The 27,586-nt window shown below is 43.0% G+C and overlaps 1 protein-coding gene across 1 annotated transcript in view; it reads right to left on the bottom strand.

Annotated features, from left to right (window-relative positions):
• kcnk3a (potassium channel, subfamily K, member 3a) overlaps window positions 1-19,150 on the bottom strand; it is a 37,903-nt gene extending 18,753 nt beyond the window's left edge. The window contains exon 1 of the mRNA XM_042096446.1: window positions 18,670-19,150. Within this exon, the coding sequence (XP_041952380.1) occupies window positions 18,670-18,952 (283 nt within the window). The 5' untranslated portion in view covers window positions 18,953-19,150. The remainder of the gene's footprint in view (window positions 1-18,669) is intronic.
• Window positions 19,151-27,586: the final 8,436 nt, after the last annotated feature.

Genomic DNA, 27,586 nt, shown 5'->3' with positions numbered 1-27,586 from the left:
AGTTGGCTGGTTTCATCGGAAAGTGACATCGGAAAGTTTTTAAAAATTAAATTCGGCTGTTGTTGTACGGATTATGATTCTCTAAAAGCATTTTTGATTTCGGTTTATGCTAGAGTGTCACTGTTCAAGTTCAGACAGTGACCAGACACACCCGACATATCTAAACACCTCTTTCAACCACTACCTAAAGTATGTCCAACTAAAATAGCATCACGAGAATAACAAAAACATTCACCAGCATCTGTTACTTTGTTATGCGTGACAGGTGGAAATGGGTTAATTTGTCCATCCAACACTTGTGTTCGAAAACACAATATTTACAATATTTCCTTTTTTTGTACATCAACAGAAAGACGACGTCATTTTGTACTGAGCTCACTTTTCCTTCGCCCTTGTCTGTGCCAGTCACTGGAGTGAAATGACCTGAAATGCGTCCGCAATGAGCTTTTGGCGATGCCATTTTAAGACCATGGGGCATGGAGCAGGTGCTTTTGTCTTCGCATTACCACCACAAGACAGGGTAACCTGATAGTGTAAACCTTGTGTAGAACTGCAGGTGACAACTGTACTTAAAAAGTGGGTCATCCTTGTGCTAGAAATGATAAAAAAAAGGTTTGTATTAGTTGATTATTCTGTTCTGCTTCCTTCTCTATTGTGCAATTGCCTTAGAAAATACTAACTAAGACAAACAGTATAAATCTCACATACAGCATAACATATCTTGACATAACAATGTATATAAAGTGGCCAAGTTTTGTCAACAGTACCTGTAAAGATTTCTCATGGACCATTTGTGTGTTCACTGAGTAACTTTGCCAGATTTTCAATTAAACATGCATGTGTGCTTCATTTACAGTGCCAAACACCATATTGATGGCTGCATTTGAATAATATCATACACAGAAACATCCAAAGCACAATGCAGATTGATAGATAGCTAGTTTCAAATCTAGACTTAAGACCAAACTTTTGGTCAGATGCTAACTGATCACTTATTTTTTACATTTCTAAATCTGGGAAAGTCTTTCTACTAAAATGTTAACGTTTCTATGTTGTTTTTTATGTTTTAATTATTACTTTTTAAACACTTGTAAATGATTGCCCTTTTATGCTTTTATGTACTATCACCTTATGTGTTTTATGTTTTCTTCTTCTTATTATTATTTTATTATTATTCTTTACTTTTTAAACTATTCTTTGACTATTGCCCTTCTATCCTTTTTATCCGCTATCCCTGTTTGCTTTTGTTTATCTAAAGCACATTGAATGACCTCTGTGTATGAAATGCGCTGTATAAATAAAGTTGACTTGACTTGACTTGTATATTTGTTAGGTGTTTGTCCACAGAGAGAATGAACTGGCCACTCATTGCATAATAAAGAATTCTGAAGTAGCTTTGGAAGACTTTGGTATTTTCATTTGGGTTATGTAATGGCCCCTAGTATCATACTTATTAGATGACTAAAGCTTCTCAATCAGACCTTTAAGCGGTGCCATTAGCCACTTACGAGTATTTCAGCCTGTACGCAGGGAAACAGAGACAGAGAGAGCCTTTGGGCACAGCATCTGCTTACAAGAGGCTTTTATGCACATTTAACACACACATAGACTCTCTCTCACACAGACTCTCTCTTTTACACACACACACACACACACACACACACACAGATGCAAAGATATTAGAGTTCCAATAAAAAGCATAGATGAAGATACACAAACTCATACTGTATGAATACTCAATGTATAAAACATAACACAAAACAATGCAAATACAAATGTATGTATCAGTGTATACACAAATCTTCACATTGTGTAGGCATTAAAACACACATACGCAAACACCCACATGCATCATGCCAGCACGCATAGATACACATATACATGTGTACAAGTGCACGCATAGATAACACACATGAAGACACACACAGAACACACATGTACCCACCCACCCACGCAGCCCACATTACACAGCATGCACACACACACACACACACACACACACACACACACACACACACACACACACACACACACACACACACACACACACACACAAGCATCCTCCCACACACCTCCAAAAGGGCAGTCTCTTGTACTATTGGCTCCTGGGCATACACACATTTCTCCTTTATATTTATATGGGCAGTGCTTTATTTAGACACACACACACACACACACACACACACACACACACACACACACACACACACACACACACACACACACACACACAGGCTATGTTCTTATGCAGAGCAGCCAGCGAGGTCAGGGTATGTGAGAGGAGCACAACACAACAGGGCTGTATCTCACACACGGCCGCCTGCCTGCGATCGACGGCTCAGAGTTGGCAGCAATTTCACACAGACTGGCCCCTAACGCCAAAATCTATCCTAATGCACTTTACAAATGAGATGCCATATTTTTGGGGCTCCGCAGGGACATGGGGGTTTTATGAATATTCAGGATGTCAACAGTGGCTATCGACTGGGGTATTTATGTGCTTGGGCACCAGCCTGTATGATATTTTTGCTTAACTGCTGAGGTCACACTATGTGCGAGGGCATCGTCGATATATTGGCAAAGGGGAGAGTTACGGTTTATGGCCGTATTTGTGCAGCTTAGGAGAGACAGAGGTCAGGCGTCCTGATGTTCAAAAACCGCTGAGCACTCAAATACTACGTCCAAAATTGCACTCTCTAAACTGTCACTGGGGAAGTAAATGAAATGAGGTTGGAAAATGTAATTGCCTACCGATATACGCTGATGCGGCAATATGTGACATAGGAATGGGCAAAGTAGCGCAAAAACATGGTATCATGGTCGGCAATTTTACTCTTTACTGATGGATGGATGGATACTGTAGCCCTACTCGTACGGGATTAGTTTTACGCGGAGACGTGGGGTAAAGTAATTTTACCACAAGGACGTCTGTAATATAATTGGGTAATTTGCACGGGATTAAATATTACATTACATTTTGAGGTAAAATGACTTTACCCCACGTCTCCACGTAAAACTAATCCCAATCGAATAGGGTTTTCAAGTGTCTCCATGCTCAAAAAACTGTAGAAAACTATGTTTAAACAGGATATGACGGTATATCTACATACATTTTTACAGAGGGTTGTATTCGCACAGCATTAATGTTACCCAAGGTATTTTTTCTGGACCATTTCATTGAAGGTAAAAGTCACCATAATTTCTACTGACATTGTCCATAATAATTACTGGCATGGCACATTCGGACGGGACTAAAACCGCTGGTAATTACTTTACCTCACGTCTCCACGTAAAACTAATCCTGTCCGAATAAGGCTTATGTATGCTTTTCTCAGAAGGCCACCACATGTCTTTTTACAGATTGCTGCTTAACCTGCACAAGATAATTTACAGCATAGTAACCTTTTACCTTTTTATTATTAGTTTTGAATGATGCTTCATTCTTTCATACGAAATATAATGTAATACCTTGTATGTAGAAATAGCAAGGGACACTCTGGCACTTTGCATTTTTGCTGTTTCTTGAGGTACCTTATCAGTCAAAGAGGAAGGTTTAATTTTGTTGTCATTGCTTATTTACAAATAGATTCTTTACAAGCCTTTAAGCCTGGGCACTCAAATGACACTGACATTTCCGTTACGGGAACTGTGCTGATGCCATCCTCTGTGTGTGTGTGTGTGTGTGTGTGTGTGTGTGTGTGTGTGTGTGTGTGTGTGTGTGCATGCGTTTTTGTAAATGTATGTCCACAAGAACACACATATTTATTCTATCAATTTATCCTATATGGTATGAGCAGCACAGGACTGTTTTCATCACATAAATGGTCTTGTTAATGCTCCCAGGAACCCAGGAACCACAATGTGATCTCTCTGGTAGATTTAGCAGATAATGTGCAACGAGGACATTGAAGACCAGTGAAAGGTTCCACACACACACACACCACACACACACACACACACACACACACACACACACACACACACACACACACACACACACACAAACACACACACACACATACACACGGCTTCCAAAAACATAACACAAGGGCTTTGAAACTATTCCACAGCTGATAGAGATGTTTTGGAGACTGATTTTGATTCGACTCTGCTGATTGCTGGCAATTCTCAAGTTTAGCCAGTGACTATTTACTCAGATGAATGCTTTCATTTAAAAATAGCTGGTTCCTCTCATTCCAAGCCAACCCCCTCACACTCCAATTTTCCATATCTATTTAATTCTGCTTCAATCTCTCTCCTTATATTTTGCACTCCAGCTTTCAATTTTACTCTCCACCCACACCCTCACCCAATGCCATATCTTACTTGAATGATCAGACTCCTTCTCTCCTCTTTGTTCTGGATCTATTACTCTCTAAGAGCACCATCTCTCTATCTCTTTCTATCTATTCATCCTCAAGAAATCTCAATCTCTCTCTCTCTCTCTCTCTCTCTCTCTCTCTCTCTCTCTGTGTCTGTCTGACTGACTCTCCCTTGGTCATCCAGTTCCAGTGAGACATGCAGACAGCAGATTCCATCCACTGGCCCCTTGGTTCTTAGATAATGAATACCATGCAAACGGGCACAGAGGGATGGCACACATGGGCACACGGTGGCACAGGCCACACAGGGTGCCACGCTCCACAGCAGGCAGATGCAACAGACATCTGCCAGGTCACTGTTGAGAGAGAGAGAGAGAGAGAGAGAGAGGGAAGCAGGCACCAGGGCCAATGCATGGATCACTTTACTTCTCCTGTCTGCCAGCCAAGGGAAAAAACAACTGAAGTGAGCCCATTGTGCTTGAAAGAACAAGTAGAGCAAGAGAAAGGAGAGGAAAGGAAGACCAAGATACATTTCCATTCAGTTTCTACTGCCTCAGCCTCCTCTTTATCAACATCATTAGCAACATCAGCACCACCACATCCATCATCATCATCATCATAACTATCATCATAATCATAGTTATCATCATCATCATCATCATCATCATAGCTATCATCATCATAATCATAGTTATCATCATCATCATCATCATAGCAACATCATCATCATCCTCATCATCATCCTTCTCCATTCCTCCATCGTGTATAATTCATCCATGACAGCGATCAAAAAGCCCCAAAGGGCTAACTGGAGGTGGCAGTCCCATCTGATGCAGAGACAGCGTTGGGTGTTTTGGCACAGTGAGTGCCGAGCGCCTGCCTCCGCAGAGAGGTTACCCGACGCTTCATGACACCGTGGCGCATGGATGGGCACGAGGGCCTCGCGGTAAGCCTATATTACCCCCCCCATCACGGCTATATCACAGAGCTAGCACACTGCACAATGCTGTGTGACCTCACAGACAATTAAAATAGGTAACAGAGCTGACTTGCAGACAAAAATGTAAGACAAAACCTCTTTGTCTTTCACTCTGGGTAGAGACTATTACCGTCAAAGCTGGTGTGACTTTGCAGGTTTGTGATCCACATTGACCAGTAAGCTATATACCAAAGAGTTTAGAGAAACAACACAGCACTGATCTACTACGACTTTCACTCGTGTTTTCATTTGGCATGAGTCCTGTTTTCATCTTTGGGAGATTATTTAATTGAATTTCTGATCACTGGACACGGCTTTTCGTTATGCAAGAACTAATACAAACACTAACGTGATGAGTTTCTCTGATTGAGCATAAAGGCCACCAGATGACCAGCACTTGAGTGTCTGGCTCCCGTAGCTGTCTTTTCGTAATAGACCCAAATAGCCGTAATCACCGCTAGAGCTGACCCACGGTCAGTGAATTGGTGCATATCGCCAGACGTCCGTCCAGCTCTTTTGGTTTGGACAAGCTGACCATATAAACACAAATCAGCTGACAAATGGACATCTTTCACTGTTTCTTGGTGTTTTATGGCCCCAACGTTGTCTTCAAGGGAACGCTGGCTGGAAGGCACTAGGGTTAGCCATGGGTTAGGGTTGGGGTTAGGGTTGTGGTTAGGTTTAGGATTAGGTGCCTTTAAGTCAGCGGTGGCAACGCTGCCTGTAAGATAACATTGGGGGCATAAAACACCATCGAGCTCTTTTACCTGTTGCCTTTTAAAATTGGTACAAAATGTGGCAATAAGCGTTAGCAGCAGCATTAGCTTGTCGTCAGGTACTTGGTCCGGGTTTTTCCGATGTCTGGGATACAGTGAGGGAAGGCCAGTGCTTTCGGCGAAAACAGAAACACAAAACCTCTGTCTCACCTGAGCAGAGAGAATGGCCACGGGCCTGCCATATGCTGCCCTGAGACAAGCGAGAGAGAGAGAGAGAGAGAGAGAGAGAGAGAGAGGTGAAGAGGGAGAGGGGGAGAGGGAGAGGGAGGGAGAGAAAGAGGAAGAGAGGGAGAAGGAGGGAGAGAGAGAGAAAGAGAGGGAGGGAAAGAGGAGAAGAGAGGAGGCGGGGGCTGGTCTGAAGTACCTGCGTTTGAACTGCATCCTTGTCCTAGATTAGGAGGACAAGCTCACTCTCCACCAGCCCCTGAGACAAACACTCTGACTCTCCTCTAAAAAAACGAGTTATAAATAAATAAAAGCAGTGTTGGACGGGGACAGAGAGGAACGACGGGCTTTTTAGGCGCTGATGTGTCATCACCTCATCACGCTCTTTCTCTCCCTGTCTTTCACTCTCTCCACTCTCTCTCTCTCTCTCCCCATGTCAACAGTAGTTATGGTGAAACAGCAATTCGGCTTGTCTGAGAACTATGTGAGCATCATAGGGCGAAGTGCACCAAAAAAGCTAAAGAAAGAAAAGGAGAGAGAGAGAGAGAGAGAGAGAGAGAGAGAGAGAGAGGAAGAAAACTACAAAAGCGTGTCTACCCATAATCCCATCTCATCAGCTAGCTGGCAGTCCTCCTTGGCCTGGAGGGTAAACGCTTGCTCACCTATTACCGCTATGGCTCTGCTGTAAGTGGCATCACGCCTTTGCACCAGTGAAATGCTCCTGAGACAGACACGAGACACATTACACAACCAAGGCGACACGAGGTGAAACGATGTGCAGTACAGTGGAAAAGACGGACCAGTGTACACTAATCATGCCAGGGTTCTCATAAGACACATTTAACAGTGTAGCATCCGTCAATTTTGTTCTACATCTGAAGCTATAAACCAGAAAGGAGATCCATAAGGGAATATTCCCACAGCAAACAGCCTGCAGCATATTCATCAGAGATGCACTCTTCTTTCCTGTGAGTCTTACATGTTTTGGAAAAATATAGAAAACCTTAAGAGACAGCCTCAGATTAAATATGTATACAGCCGTGTGGATTACCTCCCTGAGGTGTCTGTTAAACTGACAAGCCCACCGGTTATTGGCAGAGACATCTCCACCAGCCAAACCCAGAGCGTTCAGCTTCACACAGGCAGTGTCTGACAGCATTTAGCTTCTTTGGCTTTGCTGATATTAGCTGGTTTCTTCTGGTGGGTTTTATACCACACAGACACAGTTAATGATGCAGACCAAGGGTTGAATCAATGGTGTTTCCTCATTTCCACTTTGTCGTAACAACTCAATACAGCCACATAATCACACCAAGCTGCCAGGCTTCTGAGAGGCTACAGTTGTCACAGCTGTTGCATATTGTTGTGCATGTGTTGTCAGCAAGGGGGCAGGCGAACGTTCGGAGAGCGTAGACACTATGGCGGATCTGAGGCTAAATAGTAGACCAGTTCACCTAGCCATCCCATTGAAGCCCATTCAATTTTGGCGCCACTTTGACATCAAACAACGTTACAGCTGAAGCGTTTTAAGCCTTTATATGAACTTTTTCTATTTTCGGAGTAATACAGCATTGTGTAATTGGCGTCATAACCTCGTAACTGACTTAACGGCTGAGTAATAAACTTTTTTCCGAAATCAATGCTAAAGTCACGTAATGAGCATACAACCAGAGCGGGTGAAAGTGTCGCACAGGAGCAAAATAACCGTATTCTCTGGATAAGAACGAAAGCATCGAAGCACATTTCTGCGAAGTTTTGATGGATTGACAGTAGCCTAGGCTATGAATGTGGCGAGTGCTGTTTATATGAAATCACATTTATCTACAAACAACTAGGACATTTAGAACAGTAATGTAGACATGGTGGTAATGAAGTAAGTGGCTACATACCCAATCTCTCGGTGCAGTTATCACAAGAGTTACACGTGTCAGACTACATGCCTACGTTACATTTACGTCCCCTGAGCCTGCGCAGAAAGCCTCGTCGACCAACAGGAAACGGTTGAAATTTGCTTCACCCGCCTCGATTGACGTCTACGTGATGACTCTGTCCATATCTTTTACTGTCTATGGTTGTCAGGGCACATTTATCAATCAGATCAATGGACCTTTTCCCCAGGACCTCTTGCTCACCTGACCCACCTGATGAGTCCAGGCACAGCGATCACACATGGGTGGGGTGTGTGTGTGTGCATGTGTGTGGTGTGTGTGTGTGTGTGGGGGGGGGGGGTTGACTTAATCAGGGCTTTTTGGTGTCAAACAAGGGTCTGGCGACCTGACGTGACGTGACATGACAAGGCTGAGGACCGACACAGGACCTCTCTGAAGTCCGGTCTCCAGACAGTGAGCGAATCAGCTCAGATCTGCATTATTAATCTGGTTCAACCGGCAGCATGCTGCCGGAATTCCCAAGGTGGTTGGACTTAAAATGAGCAACGATGCCCATGCTGGAAAATGACTCGGCACAACAACTACACCGATTAGTGTTTGCTTAGGATACAGTGTCAGTGTAGGACATACAGTAAATCACACAGCGAATAGAGAGCAAACATACTGCACTCAACTTCTATGAGGAAAACGTACTGCTAAGCATTTCTATTTTGTTTCAATTCACAATTTTATCTAAATTGTTTGATGTTTTGACATCAAAACAACATTTGAGACATTTACTGTAGTGCACACACACACATTATAGATCATAGAGCATTTAAGACAGACAAGGGACAGGACAGACAACAGACAACAAAATACAGGGTATAAGTAGACTTGTAACAGAGCACTGATTGTTATAAGTTAAGTTCACAGTGAGGTGGAGGTAGAATATATCTATATATAATACTGTACGCTGTACACCACAAAGGGAGCAATGTTAATTTGTAGAGATCTTTGTAAAAACTATAACTACAGTATGGCAAGAGCTGTGTCACAAATAATTGATTTACTAATGAGTTAATATTGAAATAGTAGATTAAGTGAGTAAAGCAGTTGATTTCTACATGAGATGACACAAATAGCCAAAACCACAGTCTAGAGTAAATAACATAGTCTTGGTAGTACATTTGCAAAGATGCTATATATGATGGTTATATCAGTAAAACTTAACGGTGCGGTTTTTGATTGTAAACCAAAATGCTTTTTGTCATATTCAGAGAATTTCTGGCTTCAGAAAAGATGAGTGTATTTTTTTGGCTGTTGAGTTGAAGTGCAACAATAGGGTATCATGGACTGTTCCTTCAATATAACTTTTAGAGCACAGTTATAATGCGCAAGGATGCTTCAAGGCCTGTGATGTGCGGTCACCTTGTGTCCAACTTTGTTATGATCACACTTATGCTGACACCTCCCCCCAGCCCAAGTAGTCCCCCAAACCTCTGTGTGTGAAGGGAAGGGGCCCCACACACGTCTATGTTTAGAGAGTCCCCTAAGAAAAGAAAGTTGCATAACGTCCTCTCCAAAGACCTTTGAAAAGGTTTCTTCTTGACTTTCCGAGTTGTATATCAATACTGTTAGATATTTGCATCTCTGAGACAGCTTGTCCGCTGGACACTGGGATATCTGTCGTGGGGGCCGAGCGAATCTCTTCGGAAAGGTAATTCTAGACTGTAGCCCTAAACTTTACCCTAGAGCTGGTCGCTGGGTTACCTCAACAATTAACACCCAATCAGGCTACCTGCAGACACATGACGGTGTCGCTTTACAGGCATTTGTTATGTTTCTGGGCTCTTTTCTTTCCATCCTCATATCCATCTCTCTGTCACTCCATCTTAATCTACTTAATCATTAAACCTAATTGGTTTAGGTCTGCCTATATGCAGATACTAATGTCTGTTTGTATATGTATCTTTCTGACTGTCTGTATCTGCCTGTCTGTGCATTTGTAAACAAATGTAAACAAATGCATGTCAATTCCAGAATAAAAATCTTCAGAAAGCACAGGAATTCTTGGAGTTGTCTTTTTGGCATCCTTTGAAATTACATCATCGCTGTGAGTCTTGCCAAATAACTACATTCAGACAACCCAATCTACATATTGTGCCTTTAAACCAAGATATTTACAGAGGTTAATCAAAAACCTGGCTTGCTCCTGTCGAAACTGTCACATGCGTGGTTTTGCACTCCGGGCTTCATATGCCTTGTGGCACTGATTCTTTAATCTCCATTGGCTAATCGAGTCCATTAAACCACCAATGAAATCACAGAGGCGGCCCAAGTCTCAGGGCAATCCATATGATTTGATGAGCCGCAGTTACAAGGCTACGCCCATCATTTCATTGAAAGGGAGGGGAAAATACATCAGAGAGAGAGAGAGAGCATGAAGTCCTGACATCAGCTTGAAAGGCCAGCTGAGAGAGTGTGGGCAATCCGCGTGCAAACCTTCATTTCATTTCTGACTCCCTCAAAAAGTCATAATTTATTTATCTGCACGGCAACTACTTACGGGATGGAAGGGTGTGGGGAGTGTATGGGGAGGAAAGGGGGGGGGGGGGGTTGTCTGAGCGGCTTGAGAGATTTCAGCAATACTTCTGTCATCTCTTCTTTTTTCTTTTTTTCCCTCTCTCCAGTAGGTTTACTTGGATTAAAGGGTCCAGTGGTTTTATGTGAGTATAAAAGGCAGATTCTGAAAAGAGAGAGAGAGAGAGAGAGAGAGAGAAAGAGACAGAGGGAGAGAGAAAGGGAGATAGAAAGGATGATGAATAGAGATGAAGGAGGGAGGGAAAGAAGGAAGGGGGGAGGTGAGGGCAAGCCCACTTACTGATTTCCCATTAACAACACACGAGACACGTCACACGACATGACCATACCCACTCACCCTCCACACGAGATGCGTCACACGACATGACCATACCCTCCACACGAGACACGTCACCCGACATGACCATACACACTCACTCTCCACACGAGACGCGTCACACGACATGACCATACACACTCACCCTCCACACGAGACGCGTCACACAACATGACCATACACACTCACCCTCCACACAAGACCTCCCCATTGACATGCCTCAGTCTCTCACACCATACTGCTCTCATCTTTTCATCTGTCTCTCTCTCTCACTCTCTCTATTACTCCCTCACACCTGCCTGTCTCGTGCCCCTCTCCTTCTCTCATCTTAACCCCTCTCGTTCCTCCGCATCCTAATCTGATGGAGCTTCCATGCCCTAAAAGTAACTTTATGTCTCACCCAAATCCATTCAGTGTTTCTACAAGTCACACGACCTTTATGGGGATGGCAGAGATTACACTCTCAGTGTTGCATCACAAAAAGCATGCCTCTCTTTCTCTCTCTGTATGTGTGTGTGTGTGTGTGTGTGTGTTTGTGTGTGTGTGTGTGTGTGTGTCTGTGTCTGTGTGTGTGTTGAGTGTGACTGAATGCCTGAGTGCATCTATACATCTGTAAATGTAAATGTATATGTAAATGCACCTGCAGACACTCTACTGTATGTCTGCATGAGTTTTATGCATATGTGATTGAGTTTAAGTGTGAATGTATGCATTTGTGATAAAGTATGGGATGTGTGTGTGTGTGTGGTGGTAGTGTAGTGGTTGAGGAGCTGGGCTAGCGTGCAGTAGCCTGAAAGTTGTCGGTTCAATTCCCGGCTTCCACCGTTGTGCCCTTGAGCAAGGCACTTAACCCCAAGTTGCTCAGGGGACAATGTGATCCCTTGTAATATACTGTAGCTGACATATGTAAGTCACTTTGGTCAAGAAGTGTCTGCTAAATGTAATGTAATGTAATGTAATGTAATGTGTGTGTGTGTGTGTGTGTGTTTACGTATGTGTGTACGTGTGTGCGTGTGTGTTTACGAACGTGTGTGTGTGTGTGTGTGTTTACGTATGTGTGTGTGTGTGTATGTGTGTGTGTGTACGTGCATGTCAATATGGACATGTGTGTATGTGCAGGTGTGTGTCTGTATGTCCTCTACATGTGTAAGTGCATGAGCGTGCCTGTGCAAAATGTGCACCCACCGACCACATTAAGACGCCTGTGCCCTGGTGCTCAGTGGTGTGGGTGACTGAGGGTCGGACTGGGCAGCGGGTGGCATGTTGTCATCCGACCACGCTTTGACCCTGAGCAGAGCGAGCAGCTCAGTGGTGCATGGCATGGCATGGCACCGAGGTCATACGAGGTCACCTCTCATCTTTCCTCCCTGTTGAGTAAGGTCCCTGTTCTGCGTTCGGACGGCTCTTAGAACCGACAAGGTGCGTTCCTTAAGGTCAAACGCAGCGTGAAGAGGTTGTCGGCTTCATAATCCGGTTGAGTCAGAGTCTCATAAATACAAGAGACACGCTAAAGAGACCCTCTGTATATGTGTTTGCAGTAGTTACAAAATGAAGATAGGATGTTGAAGCAATATAATATCAATATTGCCATTTTCCCCCTAAGCGTCAATTTTCAGTGTTGTGGAAACACATTTAGATGTTTTTTTTCAACATGCAGGGGTGGAAAATCATTATGGGGCTAAAGTGGTACCCAGTGCATCGGAAAGTGACATGACAAGATCATGTTCCTGCACCAGGCACCAAATGGAGGTAGTCTAATACTCTGCCAGCCCTTCCAGGCACACTGTGGCCATGAGAGATGCACTGTTCTCCCTCAGTGCACCAGCAGAATGAGTTTGAAGCTGGTATTTTAAGGTGAAATAAAACAACAAGCAGTAGTTATTTCATCTGATGCAAACCCATTGAACCCCTGGTCTGCTAGCTGCTATGTTCCAGAGGCTTTTTAATGAGGCGTTGCTTGTTTTTATGAGACTGAGTTACAGGTTAGAGTGAGGCTGTGCATTTCTGGGGAACAAGAGTTTGGAGGAAAAATGATCACTAATAAGAGTTCATTTAAGACACAGCCACAGCTGAATTCACCCAGTGCACGCCTAGATTAGGCCATTGGATCCATTCCCCCAGTTCAGATCTGGAATTGATTTTCTCTTCATTTTGGGCATGAGTCAGGGATTTGCATAAACTAATCCCTGACTTATAAATAACTTAAAATAAAAAATACACTTATTGGCTGTAAAGGATGGAAAAGGTTCCAAAATGGCCGTAAACATTCAGCCAAAACAGCTCTTGTTTCTTTTCCACAAACTTTCACACTAGATACCATTTGAGAGCACAGTTTCTTTTGGGTGTTCTATCCATCACTTTTCCTACAATTTTAGTTGTGATGTGATAGTTGTGATGGAAAAGGTTTGTGTCAGTAACTGTCCTCAGTAAGATTATGTTACTGTCTTGATAATCTTAACTGTTATAACTGTCCCTTTCTGTCTATTTTTGTAACCACAGATACTCTCTCCTAGTTTTTGATTCATGTTGGAAGTACTCTGTTGGCTTCTGTTATAATCACTTCCATTTTTATGACGAGTTTATTGGGGCCGTTCACTGAAATGAGTCCATACAATGGAGTACATGCCAAGCAAACAGTGGCCCAACAGAGTCTTCTACTCCCGTGATGTATTGATAATCAGTTCAGTTTCCTCTTCCTCATTGATTTTAGTGCACGTGTTCTCACATGGCAATAGATATGCAGCTTTACTACCCTAAAGTCAATTGGTATAAATGCTTTTAAACGCGCTCTGTGAAATATATAACCAACGACACCGATAAGCCCTGAGTGGTGAAATAACATACAGTACATGTCTGTTTATTTTATTACTATTGTATTTACTTTATTTCTCCATCTATTTATGCAGCCTATGCATAACAAAACAATTACAGAAGAGCTAAACGTTGCTAGGAAAAAGAAACAGAGGATATAGTTAGACAGATGAGGAACTATGAATCATCGAGAGAGAGAGAGAGAGAGAAAACAGATAGAGAGAGAGAGAGAGAGAGAGAGAGAAAACAGATAGAGAGAGAGTATAGTAGGAGTGAATGAGCTGGTAAGAGATGACTTGTCTTTCCGTGAGGCAATCCCCTTTCATCTGTTCAAGCCTTGTCTCTCTTTTCTGATGATGGACTCTGAAGGGCCCACCACAGCACTCCTCGGAGTCTGCTATGACCTGACACTCACACGGGATACTCACAAGTCATTTAGCTCTGCTCAGGCTCTCTCTGCCTCATACCACACACACACACACACACACACACACACACACACTTCTGTCACTGACCTGCTTATGCACAACTGTGTGTTTGCATTTATTATGTTCAACAGATTATGTTGAGTCTATGAGAAAAATCTTTGATCATAACATGAGGTCCAATGAATCAAAAGGTAAACAAGTGTGTCCTTGTGTGTGTCTGCATCTGTCTGTGTGTATGTATGTATGTGTATGTGTGTGTGTGTGTGTGTGTGTGTGTGTGTGTGTGTGTGTCTGTGTCTGTTTCAGTGTGTGTGTGTGTGTGTGTGTGTGCGTGTGTGTGTGTGTGTGTGTGTGTGTGTGTGTGTGTGTGTGTTTGTGTGTCTGCACACGTACATTTAAGTGTGTATGCTAACGGCTGTATATACACACTAGACCTCGGCTGGTTCACAGTTCTGTAAGTATGTGTGTTCAGTTCTGCCTGTTGGAGCCTCTGTTCAGAGCTATTCATCAACGGCTTTATGAGCACGGCCGATCCAACCAGTTTAAAAGCAGGTCAGATTACCTAAGTAGGCTGCGGTAGGTGAGAGAGTCTCCACAAAGCCCCAAGTGTCATTGTCAAAAGCTGTTTTCTGCCGGCCATGTTTAATATTTCTCCAGCATACTGAATATATTATTCTGACTGCCATTTGTTGACATAAATCTAAAACCTATTATAAACTCCTATAGATTGGCACTGGAACAGGAGACCCAGACTTATTATTTAGTGATCCATCAAAGGGGATCCAGACTTGTTTCCATAACATTTATTCAGGACAGGGCATGGTCCCATTTGCTATGGGTAAAGTAATGCACTTTTAAGTGACAGGGTCATTTGTTGTTTGAGAGACAATTCCATAGCACTAAAACCTTTTTCTCAAAAAGCCTCCATTCTCTGCAGCTGCCACTTGCTGGAACTACAAAGCGTCAGTCAAAAGACGAGAACAAGCAAGCGACTCGAGCTAAGAGCCGTGGCATCAGAGAGGCAGAGACGCCGGGAAGCCGACGGCTTCACCCAGGCCAGAGGGAGACGCGGCTGCTATTCCTGCCTGCTGCCTGCTGCCTACTGTTGTGATCCCCAACAACCTACAAAAGCTCCTGAAAGTAAGCCACTGCTGAAAGTCTCTGCCCATACCCAGCTGTGCCATCAACCGGGGGGGGGGGGGGGGTTGGTGCCCTGTGCCCCTGTGACGTGAGAATGGGCTGGGAGGGGGTGGGAGGGGTCGGGGCTTAGGGGGGGCAATGCCAGGGGCATTTACCCAAAGTGGATGTCTGCTGACAGGTCCCAGCAGAGCAGAGCCCAAAAACCCCTCCTCCTGATGCCAAGACCCACATGGCTGCACCCCCCCCCCACCCCTCCTTCATCAGGCGTGCCAGGGATATCGGAATGTCAGCTCTGCAGGTCCACAGCTTTATTTACTCTTCGTGATCCCAAATTCCTTCCATGTCACAGCCTCTTTCCCAGGAGAAGGCAAGGGGAAGAACAATCTTTTTTTATTGGGGAGGGGTGGGATGGTGGGGGAGTGTGGTTCTGGTTCTGTTGATTTTCACTGTACTGTGCACTGGCCGTTCTCAGAAAGCCCCCAAACACACGCCTCTCCACACACCACCCACCCCCTAACTAAAACACTGGGATGTGTTTATGCACGTGCGCAAGCAGCGAGAGGTCAAATCATCCCAAACACCCTCTCTAGGCACATTGTTAGCAGACTCCACTTGGGTGTTATTCTCACGTGGGCTTTAAAGCTCATCACACTCTCACATCTCTCTCTCTCTCCCTCTCTCTCTGCTTCTAAATCCTCCCTATCTCCTCTGTTTTTGTAACCCCTCTCCCACCCGACCAACCATGAGCCCTCTTATTTTCCCCCCTCAAAACTTGCCCTTCAGCTCAAGAAAACATTGCATTTTATGAAACTAATGTTTTTCATGTGCTCTTTCCCTCTCTCTCTCTCTCTCTCTCTCTCTCTCTCTCTATCTCTCATGTACTCTTTCTTCCCCTCCTCTTATTTCATGTCAGTCATTTGCTAATCCCTTGAGAGTCTGTCACTGTCTCGATCGCTCAGAGCTCTTTTGTTAGGAGATGCAGGCCCGTTTTCCCACAAAATAGTCCTGCAACATTAACAACCCCCAAGATGAACATTGTTTCGCTGAAGGTACAATAGTTCATAGAGGGACAGCCGTTTCAAAACAGTATCAGACAACAGGTTTCAAGACAGTTTTTCAGGCAGTTGCAGGAAGCATGTCTGTCAAGCTGTGATATTCTTTTCACATTATTTTGTGTTGATTAAACCACTCAAGTTCCTAAACCACAACAAACGTGATGTGATGAGTTGCCTCTTAGAGCTTATAAAAAAGAAACTCATTCATTAATGATTAACGATGCCTGTAAAGTACCTCACCAAGGATATCAGCCTGCAAATTGCCCGCTGATGAATACAGGGTGTGTGCCTGCAAAATAAAGTGCAACTCTCCAAGCCACTTAATGGATGAAAGGGTAGGGGATGTGGGTGTGCCTGAGGAGACCATGGGACTTAGGCTCCCAGGTAGTGGTGCGAGGGGTGATGGGAGAGTGTAGAGTGGCTGGTCTAGGAGGTTCAGTGGCTGGGCAAACCAGGTGGGTGTATGGGTGAGGGGAGGGGGTCAGTGGAGGCAGTGTTCTCATCAATACTTGACGGACAGAGTGAAAAGCTCTGTCACTCCAGCTAGCTCGCCTGGCCCGCTCTCACAATTACAGAATGCGGTTTCAGCTGGACGGATCAAGTTGGCACGCAATTAGCGCTAGCGACGTGCTAGGTTACACCCCAGGTCGCTGTGAACAAGTGCCCAGTGGCTGTCGGGTTTTGCAGTGGGCAAACACTTGGGGTGGAGATGGAATCAAAGGCAAAAGGACAAGGTGTGTTTGGTCAAAGCAACGGGACCTGCCTACAGATGCTAGCTCTGTCAGCTATGGCTAATTAAAACTTGTTATAGAAGTGGAAGTAAGACAGAATGAGTATTTGCTGTATGACTCGATACTTCGCCTAACGCCTGTCTTCCTTGCTCTGTCATTGTTTCTTTTCCTCCAGTCCAAGTAAAGCCCTATTCAAGTCCAAGAGGGCTCATGTACATGAAAGTGCCATGGTGCAATATTAATATGCATATAAAATTGATTATGTTGTTTCTCTCACCACCCGATGAATGGATCAAAATAAAACATGCACATGTCTATATGCGTAGAATATTATGTATAATAATGCATATGAATAGGCCTACATGATGCTGTTGAACTTGATGGACAATTCGTGACATTTCCAGGATATATTTCCTATATATTTTTAACATTCCTGATGCTTTAGTTTTGTTGCAAACAAGCTGTTGCATTTAACACTATTTCATGTATGTACTTAAAAATACCTCAGATTAACAGATTGTCCGGAAGTTGTTGTGTTTGTAAGATCAACTGACAACAATGTAAGTGTAGATCGTGACAAGCAGGTGACAACGCTGACAATATATTAACATGTCTCTCGACAGTAGGCCTTTGACTGTCGAATATGCACAATAGGCAACATGTGCGAACAGGTCCAATGGCTGCCACCTGTACCCAGACACCGTGACGGCCAAACGCTCAAGCAGTCTCTGACAACGACTCAAAGTGTTGACATAGCCTGTCTGAATTGGTAAGACATTGAATTCCGCTGAAAGCCAGACTATACCCCCTTTTCCATTTAAACGACCATGTTTCGTAGGTGAGGCTCGTGTTTTTTCTAACTGAAGCGCTTGGCCATAAGCACATTTAGGACCACGGCCATGAGAAAAATGTACTTTTTTCTTTAACTAACAGGATTAATATTTTAACTCCAAAATATGACTGTTTTTTAATCTCTCAGGGGCATAAAACGCTGTAAAAATCGCCTCCTCGTGGTCCATCTGTAAGGGGTCATTCAACAAGTCTAAAGCAAGTGGAATGGAGCGATCTCTGGGTACCCTTTACGCATGATGGAACCGAGTAGACATTTCATCCCCGTAAGTGATGTGATCAACTAGTCCCGAGGGTGCCCATAAACCACTCACAGTTGTTATGGCTCCATATTTGATTATAATGGGCAACATATACTATAACTAGTTGATGAAACAATATGTGGACTATCGTACAGACTAACGACTACAGATCGGGAAGGGCACTGTATTTCTTAGCAGCAGACTAAGGCTACTCTGATTTCTTTCAAAACAAGCGAAATTGGAGTTTACTGGCAGATGAACCTGAAGTTATTTCAGGTAAAAAAAAACCTTCTGCTGTGTGTGGTGTCAAGTGTAATGAACAGATGATTCGTGTCTTAGTGCGTGATAACCTTTAACTTTTGAAGTCTATTAACTCATCTTACCTATGGTCGTGATCACAGTTATGGCGAAGTAAAAAGAACCTGCGAATTTCCACTGGACTCCTGCCTTGTGCGGCTTCAGCTGCAATACCACCCCTTCCAGCTCATCGAAGTTGACTTTGGACAAGTTGTATTTCTCCATCAGCTCCCGTTTCCTCGCGTCCAGCTTTCTCTTCTGGGTAGTCTCCTTTTTAGACTCCAAGGCATCGAAAACAGCCGCTCCGACCAGCAGGTAGGTAAACGTGCAAATGATCAGCGCGAGGGTCCTCACGTTTTGCCTCTTCATGGTCAGGGTGAGTAGGTGGGCTCCAAAAGTTTGACGGTGGATCTTGAGGACGGCGAGCTGGGCTGGTTCATGGCTCCGCTTGGTCTGGTCAGAGAGGACCGGGGGTGCACCGGTGGACGGCCAGATCCGATGGTGACTTTATTGCCGAAGCGCGCGTTTTCTCGGAGCTGTTCGTTCAGCACCACCCCCTATTTTCGCATGCCGCTCTCTCTATCTCTCTCCCTCCCTCTAACTCACTTACACTCTCAAACACCCTATTCCTCTCTTCCTATCGTTTCCTTTCCCCACCCCTCCTCTTAACCCATGCGCGCGCAGGCTTGTGAAAGATAGACTAACGCAACACACATGCCTTTTTAAATCAGCTTTTAATTTTCGAAGTCATGTAGCATTTTAATCAACATCATACAATGTTTTCAGACTTTGAATAAGCTTTTTCACATTGACTGAAACATGAGAGATGTCTATGTCCCTAAGGGAACGTCACCGGTAAGTGCATAGAAAGCGCTAAAAGGTTCTTCTTGTCAGTTCCTTATAAACGTTTTTTTTATTTTTTATTTCAGGGAGCCTTTTAGTTTTGTCATACTCTGAAAGGAACTTCGCCCTGTACCTGATGATTCAATATCTGATGGAACAGCCTATTTAATAAACATAAATAAGTAATAGCATGGGTTCACTGAAAGCTTGGTTTGTTTCACTAGCTTGTTTTGTTTTCTGTTTTCCTGATATGTAATTACAACACGTTACAGGTGGAAGATTTAGGACCCCCTATATGTTTTTTGTTTTGTTTTGATGTTTTTTTTTGTTTTAATGTTTTTTTTTTGTTTTAATGTTTTTTTTTTGTTTGTTTAAGATGTTTAAATGATGACTTCTGGTGAGTTTTGTGGAAAGAGAAGAGAAGGGTGGAGAAGAAGCAACTTCATGCAGAGGCTTTAGCTTCATGGCCCCCTGAGTTCTTGTTTCATTCAGTAATCCATCCCAGACCTGTTGGCGTTTTGGTCATATCTGAATATTGTGATTTTAATGGATTTTCATACACTTTTATGATTTAATTTACTGTAATGCATGACAGCAGAGTACAACATTTGCGAAACATAAACAAATACATTGTGCTTTGAAGAAAGAACATCATTAACACATGATAATATCAAACGTTATATCAGCAAAAAGCTAATTTTTGTTGCAAGGTTACCAAAGTAGACTTTCACTCATTCCAATGACAAAGCTCCCCAGAGGCTCAGGATGAGGACAGAGGATGATTTAATGACACACAGAATGGATGATTTCTATCAGCTGTTATTGTTATTTCCTGTTGTTCCGAATTGTGAGTAACTGCCTGTTCCTTGTTGACTCTTTGTTGACAAAAGCAGGTCCCTCATTCTCATACTTACACTTCTACCTATACACGTGATATTTTTCATCAGTAAGTCGGTATTGAAATCCTGTTCAAAATGTAGATTTTCTCCAATAACATTATGTACTGTAACACAATACAACACATTAAGCATGTAATTTAAATTTACTGGGAAAAAAGGGTTGATGGTGTCAGCTATTTTTAAGTGTAAAGACACAAAGAGGTCCCTTGGAGGAGTAATGGTCTATTTTTAGAAATAAAGATCAACTGATTCCTTTAGGAGGTCAATGCCAGGCATAAATTAGAGTGCTCATGGAATGAGGCATTTGATCAATAAATCAATTGATCAATTGCTTAATCTTCATGTTGCCTGACAGGTGAATTTGCAAAGCTGAGCTAAAAATAGACTAAAGCAATGACCATAAGCTGCATTGACCTGAGATGCAGTCTATAACAGCTTGAAGATTTAAATACATTTAAATAAATTTGACAAGTGAATATATTAGGTCTCTGCTTTTTTTAAGCCCAGTGTGCAATTGTGTGTTAATTATCCATGAAACTTCAGTACATTTGCATAAAAAAATCTAAGAAATGACAAATACAATTTTTGATACTGTAAATTCAGTAACGTGCCCTTGGGCTCTGATTCAGGCTATCACCGGTAGAGCAGGTGCAGTTTAAGATTGTAATCCAATAGACTTTTTTCATTTCAGCTAATTGTTCTTCATGGTACTCCAGCCGTCAGTTCAGTGTAGATTCTGTAAATGACAAACAGACACAGAAAATTTGGACAGGGCCATAAACTATTTCAACAAATAAACATGGTTCTATGAGCAGGGAAAATATGTCATTTCATTGGCTGTTACTGTAAGATCAAGGATCAACAACCATTTGCCAAACCAAAACCAATTCACATAATGCATTTTTAAAATGCATCTTGATTACAAAATGTCAGCCATACAGAGTGTGTTGGTAGCACATTCAAGATATGAATGAGCACTGGTGTATAGCCACTGTTTTCATGCTATATGGTCAAATCATAGTTATATCATAGTATCTATCATGTAAAACATAACAATGTGCACTGTGTAATATTAAACATTTAAGCTAGAACAGGAAGGAAGATAAGCTGAACATGAAGGAAGCTAAGCTGAAAGACAGCCACTTTAGCTAGTTCCTGTATGTAGCAGAAACGTGACCTTTGCCCTGCAACCTCCTGGCTGCGACCACGGTCTCTAAATCTCAAACTAGAGGATCCTCGAGGATTCTGCCTCAGTAGGAAACCCTGCCAAGTCAGATCCTTCAAAGACGAGGCAAGGCTTCTTCTTAGCATTCGGAAAACACACAATGGCACAGACTAGCAAGTGTGCAGGAAGCTGCAGGTGTGTGTTATTGAAAATCATGCCTCCTGTCTGCATTACTATTAAGCAAAACCGTGCTCAAAATGCTCAAGGGAAGAGGTTTAAATAGCCTTCCTAAATGGCTTCTTCACACAAATACTGTGTGAGAGTTCAAAGTTGTCAAAATGACCTAAGCCCATACTTCATTCAGGGTACTTTACACAGTGACAATAAGACGATGTTTACATTTAAATACATTGTGAACTGCCTTGTTTTGTACAGTTTTTAAATCCTTCATAAATGTGCGCACAGGATTGTGGGTGTTCCAAGCACGCTGAAGATACAGTATGCATCCTGGAAAATTCGATAAAACGAAGGACTTCGTCCTTGTTAGAATTTGACGGATGCTTGACATTGGAACAGTTCTTCAGCGGGACTCGATGACGTAACATCCTTCAAATAGAAGCCATGAAGGACCCCCCCCTACCCCCCCCCCCCCGCCCTTGAGTTTGAGAAACGGTGTGTTATCATAGCACTCTTGGACTGAGACATGGGGTCCTAGAAGAGAGGAGGGGGCGACGTCATTACAGCGATTTGGGAGCGCGGATGTGAAGGGGAGTCAGTCAGCTGAAAGACGTGCAGTCCCCTTCCCACTGCCACATGGACAGAGAAGCCCCGCTCAGGAGTGCTGTGGCACGATGGCTGTGGAGGCGGCCTGATCAAAAACAACAACACGACCACACGGCCATTTTAGGACTGGATGGAAACAATACACCAACACAGTTATGACACCTGGGGGAGACGTGTGTCTAATGATGATATTGGATAAAAAAAGAGCTGAAATGTTTTTTTGGATTGTAATTGAATGGATTCAATTACCCCCCAACTCCACCCCATGCGACCCACACACACACACAAACACACACAGGGTTGAGGAGGTGGTAGAATGAGGGGGGAACAGCACTTAGCTGCTCCAAACCTTTTCCCATCAGCACTTAGTGTCAAGTCGCTCAGGACATAGCATGATTGCCACAATATTCTCTCTCTCTCTCTCTCTCTCTCTCTCTCTCTCTCTCTCTACTCCTTTCATTCAGTCTGGTGCCACAGATATTTGCGATATTATTTCAGAGAGTTAAAGAAGCACAGATGAAGAAAATGCCAGGTCAAAGCCCAACTTCAACTCTCTTTTTTGTACTTTTTGCCTGATAAGATCTTACTTCTGCCATGTTCTCTTCTGTCTTGTGTAGAGATTAATGCATCTGAGCACTCCAGGCACAAAGAGAGAATTCTCCTTACGGAAAAAAAAGATGATTAAAAAGTCTCAGAATTAAAGGGAAGATCTCTGCCATCTCTGTGATAACAGTGATCAAATGAGCCAAAGTAAAGTCTAATCAAATGATGGAGTAACTTTGTAGATCTGTGAAAAGTTTTATTTCATATTTCACCATGTCGCAAGTGTGAAATGAAGTCATGTGTAGAGACATGGAGACTGAGGGAAACAACGGATGTCACAGTGTGTTTGCTGAGTGTTTGTGTGTGTGTGTGTGTGTGTGGTGAAAACACTCCAGCCATGATTCACTGCTTTCTCACATGAGTGGCTCTTCAATTGTGATGGGACAGGACCAAGCATCATACACACATACACACACACACACATGATGCACGCACACAAACACACACACGGACGCACACACACACACACACATACACGTTCACAACACACACACACCCCCGCATGCATGCACACACATGGACGCACACACACACACACCCACACCCGCGCACACACACACACTTACACACATGCCACACACATACAGTACACACACACACACACACATGCTTCAGCTACAGAAGCCTTTAAGCCTGAGTCATGGTAGGCCATGTCTGGGACACATATTGTTCCACCCATCATTTGGGGCAATACCTGCTAATACATACATAAATATGTGTTATTGGGGCAATACCTGCTAATACATACATAAACATGTGTTATTGGGGCAATACCTGCTAAAACATACATAAACATGTGTCATTGGGGCAATACCTGCTAAAACATATGAACATGTGTTATTGGGGCAATCCGTGCTAAAACATACATGTATAAACATGTGTTATTGGCTTACTGGCCTATGTTCTTCACCTTTGTTGTGGATATAATATTGATTTCAGTTATTTTCCAGCACTATTTTTTACAGAACCAGGAAAGGTTAAAAAAGACTCATTGCAGGGAGAAAGAGAGCAGGAGAGGAAGAGAGAGACCACAGGAAAAAGAGAGAGAGAGAGAAAGAGAGAGAGAGATAGAGAGAGTGAGAGAGAGAGAGAGAGAGAAAGAGAGAGAGAGATAGAGAGAGTGAGAGAGAGAGAGAGAAAGAGAGAGAGAGATAGAGAGAGAGAGAGAGAGAGAGAGAGAGAGAGAGAGAGAGATAGAGAGAGTGAGAAATGGAGAAAGAGGGCATTGTGGGTGGGTGTCTCTGTGGGGAATGTGTTTTTCAGGGTAATCAGTGATTAAACGGCCTTGTGTTGAATTAACACCGCTTCCACATTTCATTAATATCATCAAATGGTGACTTCTAAAGGGGCTGGCGGACACTCACATGTTCACGTCCTGGACACAGTTATGACAGGAGATGTCGCCCTGAGCATTCAAGATGCAATTACGATCAGATGTCAGATTGTGTATGTGTTAGTCTGTATGTCTGTGTCTATGTGTGTGTGTCTAGTGTGTGTGTGTGTGTGTACGTATGTGTGTGTATGTATATGGATGGGATATAGTAGTGATTAGATGAACAGACAATGCAATCTAATCTCCCCAAGCTGTTATGTTAAGCCTGATGTTTTCAAAATACTAATGTGCAATCAGTGCCGTGGCTGCTAGCTCCACTGCTGCCAAATAATTATTTATGATCATTTCAGAACCAAATATAGACTAGCATCATTTATTAACGACGACGCTTAGAAAAAACAGCAGATATGGTCTTGTAAGGACAAACCCTCACATACACTCTACTTTAGTTAGGGGAGCCAGGCTGCATGTGGATGTCCTGCTGATGCAGAGGCTCAGGGTGATAGTTTAACGAATGGAAAGAGTCTGATTACATAACAACTCTTGCTTGAAAACCAAATCAGCATAGAGGTCGGAGGAGAGATCAAGACAGACCAAGAGAGAGAGAGAGAGAGAGGGAGAGAGAGGGAGAGAGAGAGAGAGAGAGAGAGAGAGATGAGAATGAGAAAGAGAAAGAGAAAGGGCAAGGTCAGTGGTGAGAAAAAGAGAAGAAAAAAGAGAAAAATGAAGAAGGGAATGAGGTAAAAAAAGAGAGGAGAGTGTGAGAGTGGCACACTGGTGGCTGTGCCAGTCCTGATGCCCATTATCATCATGGTTTACACAGCCCCTCTGCCACCCCTGCCCTTAATCCTCCCACCAGCTGAGAGGGTGTCGGGTGTCAGGGGAAGGGGGGGAGCTGTGAGGGGCTGCCTGCTCCACTGCCTGTGCTCGGCTGCATGATGCTTTCGTCTGCCTCAGGACCCCTACAGGGCTCAATTAGGCCTGCTAATTCACCAGCAGTATACTGCCTTGAAACACACACACACACACACACACACACACACACACACACACACACGCGTGCACACATATACACACACATGCACGCATGAACACTCTTGGGTGCAGAAACACATACAGTACAAACACATAGGCACGTGCACAGTCTATTTCTCACACACATCACTCTCTATGTGTCTCTCTCTCTCAAAGACACACACAACCACACACAAACAAAAACAGACACAAACACAGACACACACACACACACACACACACACACACACACTAACGCACACACACACACACGCACACAAACAAAAACAAACACAGACACAGACACAGACACACACACACACACACACACACACAAACAGACACAAAGACAGACACAAATGGCCACACAAATAGTTACCAGCATCTTGCACCTCTGGGGTAAGAACACCCACTGTCATCTCCATCATCTCAACAGCATTCTTTCAAACGAACACACACACACACCCAAATAAACAAGCAAAAGCATGTATAACACATGCAGGATAATCCAACAGATCAAATCAACAGGAGATCGAACCTAATCACCACAATGGCTTTTATTGCATTAGCTAGCCTCTTCGATCAGCATAATGCATCTTCTGTATTGAAAGTGTTCACTGCATCCAGTCAGTTAGCAGAGTGTCTGCTATTTATAGATGTCTATTTATATGCACCAAGGGTCGCGGTGGCTTATTTTCCAGACGGAGGCAATATGGACTGTTATCAACAGGGTTCAGCTCTAATTGGATCATATGAGTGAACAAAACAGCTTTGTCACAATGCATGGGTTGGGCAAAGACAAAACAGATGCTCATAGAACACAATCAACTGTCAATGGAGAGTGAATATTTCTGAGTGCTGTAAAGTACCAATCACAAAGACAAGGCCAAGCAGTGTGTCAAAAAACATCAAACAGATTTTCTACAAAACCTAAATGAAAGGATTCCAGATAGAAGACGTAGGGCTGCTTCATACAACTGATGGTATTGTGCTGAAGCTCTTTGGGTAACACTTTACTTGATAGTATCGACATAAGAGTGACATGACACTGTCATGAACACATGACACTGTCATGACATATGAACCCCAACCGTAACCCTAACCCTAATCCTAACCTCTAACCCAAAAGCTAACCCTAACCCTAACACTAACCCTAACACTAACCCTAACTCTAACCCTAATCCTAACCCTAACTTGTTATGACAAAAACTGAATGTCACTTAAAACAGAAGCGTTATGTCATAAACGTTTATAACTTGTTTATGACGCGTTCATGACAGTGTCATGTCACTCTTATGTTGATACTGTCAAGTAAAGTGTAACCGCTCTTTGCTTATAAGTGGGAATATAGACTAGCGGATGTGTAGTTCCATATTACTTATTTTGCAGGTGTTAAGATACACAAAGCAATTTACTTCAACATAGGTAAAATTACGTTATAATTTTAGAGGGACAGGACTGTGCATGTGTGCAGAATTTAGGTTGATGATGTGGATGTTGACATTTATTTCATTAGTTAGTTATGGTGTTCCTTTTTCAGGCTTCACCATGTAGCCATTGGCACAGAGTAATTTCTCGAACTTCCTTTGTGGGTTTCCTGATATGTTGCACTTGTTTTCTTGTGTTAGTGTTGACCGTAAGCCAAGATAAGTGAGGGGTAATGGGCCAAGGAGTGTGTTTTTGGACCAAAACCGCACTTCAAGTAAAAGGTTAATGAGTAATAAATGACATAGCTTTATGGACTGGTGGTCGTTCAACAGCTTAGAAATATCTTTTGGCCTCAGACGCAGTATTTCCTAATTCTGGTCCCTGCTCCTTATCTTCCAATCTACTTGCTGGTTCCAGAGGCTGAGCAGAATATTTACACCCCTCTTCACATTGTAATGAGTCTCTCTTGTCTGTCATTAAAACTGAGGAAAACGTGACAATTAGATTTCAATCTCTTGAGATGAAAATCAAAACAAACATTTGCACGTTTAGAGTATATATACTAATATAGGGTGCGCACATCCAAAACTAGGTGCTGGATAAGAAAAAGTGATATCGTAAAAAATAGGAAGGAATATCCACACACAATCTCCCCTTCTTTTTGTGTATTAAAGTTACACCATAACATCTGATGAAGAGCTTAAGGCTTGAAACGTTACTTATGGTGTAACTTTAATAAACAAAAAGAAGGGGAGCTTGTGTGCAAATCTCTTGAGATGATCAATCAATCACAAACCTCTCAGGGTCAAATTTGTTTCGTGCCTATAGGTCATCTTAAATGTTACTAGTCTTAAACAGTTATTTTTCTTTCTAAGAGATGGCTAAAAAGATCATCACAACCTATTACCTTCACATTGATTACATTGATTACCTTC

Source organism: Alosa sapidissima, chromosome 6 (genome assembly GCF_018492685.1).
Source record: "Alosa sapidissima isolate fAloSap1 chromosome 6, fAloSap1.pri, whole genome shotgun sequence".
In the NCBI taxonomy this organism is placed as follows: domain Eukaryota; kingdom Metazoa; phylum Chordata; class Actinopteri; order Clupeiformes; family Clupeidae; genus Alosa; species Alosa sapidissima.
This window is presented reverse-complemented; position numbering and strand designations above follow the sequence as displayed.